Raw genomic sequence first — 2,309 nt, forward strand, 5'->3', positions numbered from 1 at the left:
CCTCCATTCCGTACACCAAAGAGAAAGGGGTAGCCGCTGTAGATGTTCGAACAGTGGTTCGATAGGCCAATAAAGCGAAAGGTAACTTCTCATGCCAATCTCTATAGGTCTCTGTCATTTTTTCCAAGATGCTCTTGATGTTCTTATTGGCTGCTTCCACTGCTCCATTCATTTGAGGTCGATAGGGGGCTGAATTATGATGCTTGACCTTGAACTGACTGTACAATTTTGTCATGACCTCGTTGTTCAAGTTTTTGGCATTGTCTGATATTATCCTTTCTGGGATCCCATACCTACAAATTAATTCTCTCCTGATAAAACGATTAATTACATTTTGAGTGACATTAGAGTATGATGCTGTTTCTACCCATTTTGTGAAGTAGTCAATGGCCACGAAAATGAATCGATGCCCATTACTGGCCTTTGGGGTTATCGGTCCAATCACATCCATGCCCCATGCTGAGAAAGGCTAAGGTGCAGATAAAACCTGGAGTTGAGTGGGTGGGACTTGTATGTGATCTCCATAGATTTGACACTTATGGCACTTTCGAACATATTCTATACAATCCCGTTCCATGGTTATCCAATAGTATCCACTCCTTAGGATTTTTTGGGCCAACGAGTGACCCCCCGCATGGGTCCCACAAACGCCGTCGTGTACTTCCTGTATGATTTGTCTTGCCTCTTGCAACTCCACGCACCCTAGGAGGGTCATATCATGGTTCCTTTTATACAATATCTCCCCATCTAAGAAGAATCCCATAGCTAGCCTCCTAATTGTCTTCCGGTCATTATTAAAGGCTCCTATGGGATACTCCTTCCATTGATTGTATGTTTTGATATCATGAAACCATGGCTTTCCATCAGCTTCTTCCGTCATTATACAATATGCTGGCTCCCTATGCATCCTTATTCGAATGGGTTCAATCTTTATTCCGGACTCAACCTTAAATAAAGCCGCCAATGTTGCGAGCGCATCAGGGATTAAGTTACTCTCTCTCGGTAAATGCGAAAAACTGATAGTATCGAATTCCTGCATCATTTCCTGAATGAACTCCTGATATGGTATTAATTTGGAATCCCGGGTTTCCCACTTTCCAGTCAACTGATAAATTACCAAAGCGGAATCTCCTTTTACAATCAACTTTTTAATGCCTCGGTCAATAGCTGCCTGTAAGCCCAATACGCACGCTTCATACTCAGCTATATTGTTGGTACACGGAAAGGTGAGTTTGGCTGTGACTGGGTAATATTTACCCTCTGGTGATATGAGTACAACCCCTATTCCATGCCCCCATACGTTGGTTGCCCCGTCAAATAGCATCATCCACCTAACATTACCTTCCTTTTCTTGATCAATTGAATCAATATCTTGATCCGGGAAGTCAAACTCCATGGATTGGTAATCATTAACGGCCCTATCAGCCAAATATTCTGCTATAATGCTCCCTTTGATGGCTTTTCTAGTTACATATGTAATATCATATTCAGTCAACAGCATTTGCCAACGAGCCATCCGTCCTGTTACTGCAGGTTTCTCAAAAACATACTTAATCGGATCCATTTTAGAAATCAGCCATGTTGTGTAATACAGCGTGTATTACCTTAATCTACTAACCACCCACACCAAAGCACAACATGTCTTCTCCAGGTTAGAGTACCTAGATTCGTATTCTGTGAACTTTTTGCTTAAATAATAAATGGCGTGCTCCTTTCTTCCAGACTCATCGTGTTGTCCTAACACACACCCCATGGAATTCTCTGATACTACTAAGTACAATATAAGAGGCCTTCCAGGTACAGGGGGAACCAAAACTGGAGGGTTCAATAGATATTCTTTTATTTTCTCAAAAGCTTTCTGACATTCTTCACTCCATTTTTCGGGGTTATCCTTCTTCAGCAGCTTAAATATGGGCTCACAAGTAGCAGTCAACTGAGATATAAATCGAGCTATGTAGTTCAATTGGCCTAGGAAACTCCTGACTTCTTTTTCGGTTTTAGGACTAGGCATTTCTCGAATAGCTTTTATTTTATCTGGGTCTACCTCATTCCCTTTCTCACTTATGATAAATCCCAACAATTTTCCTGAAGAAGCTCCGAATGTACATTTTTCTAGATTTAATTTCAGTTGACATTTTCGTAGCCTTTCAAATAGCTTCCTTAAGTTCATCACATGGCTATACTCATCTTGAGACTTAACAATCATGTCGTCCACATATACTTCTATCTCCTTATGCATCAGGTCGTGGAATAACGTTACCATGGCTCTCTGATAGGTTGCCCCTGCAATCTTTAAACCAAAGGGCATA

At 41.3% G+C, this 2,309-nt stretch overlaps 1 protein-coding gene across 1 annotated transcript; it reads right to left on the minus strand.

The window, feature by feature from the left end:
• Positions 1–469: 469 nt before the first annotated feature.
• Positions 470–1,564, minus strand: LOC131144003 (uncharacterized). Its single transcript, XM_058092348.1, has one exon. It carries the CDS (start codon positions 1,562–1,564, stop codon positions 470–472), a length of 1,095 nt encoding a protein of 364 aa, XP_057948331.1.
• Positions 1,565–2,309: the final 745 nt, after the last annotated feature.

The sequence above is a fragment of the Malania oleifera genome, chromosome 12, assembly GCF_029873635.1.
Source record: "Malania oleifera isolate guangnan ecotype guangnan chromosome 12, ASM2987363v1, whole genome shotgun sequence".
NCBI classification, from domain to species: domain Eukaryota; kingdom Viridiplantae; phylum Streptophyta; class Magnoliopsida; order Santalales; family Ximeniaceae; genus Malania; species Malania oleifera.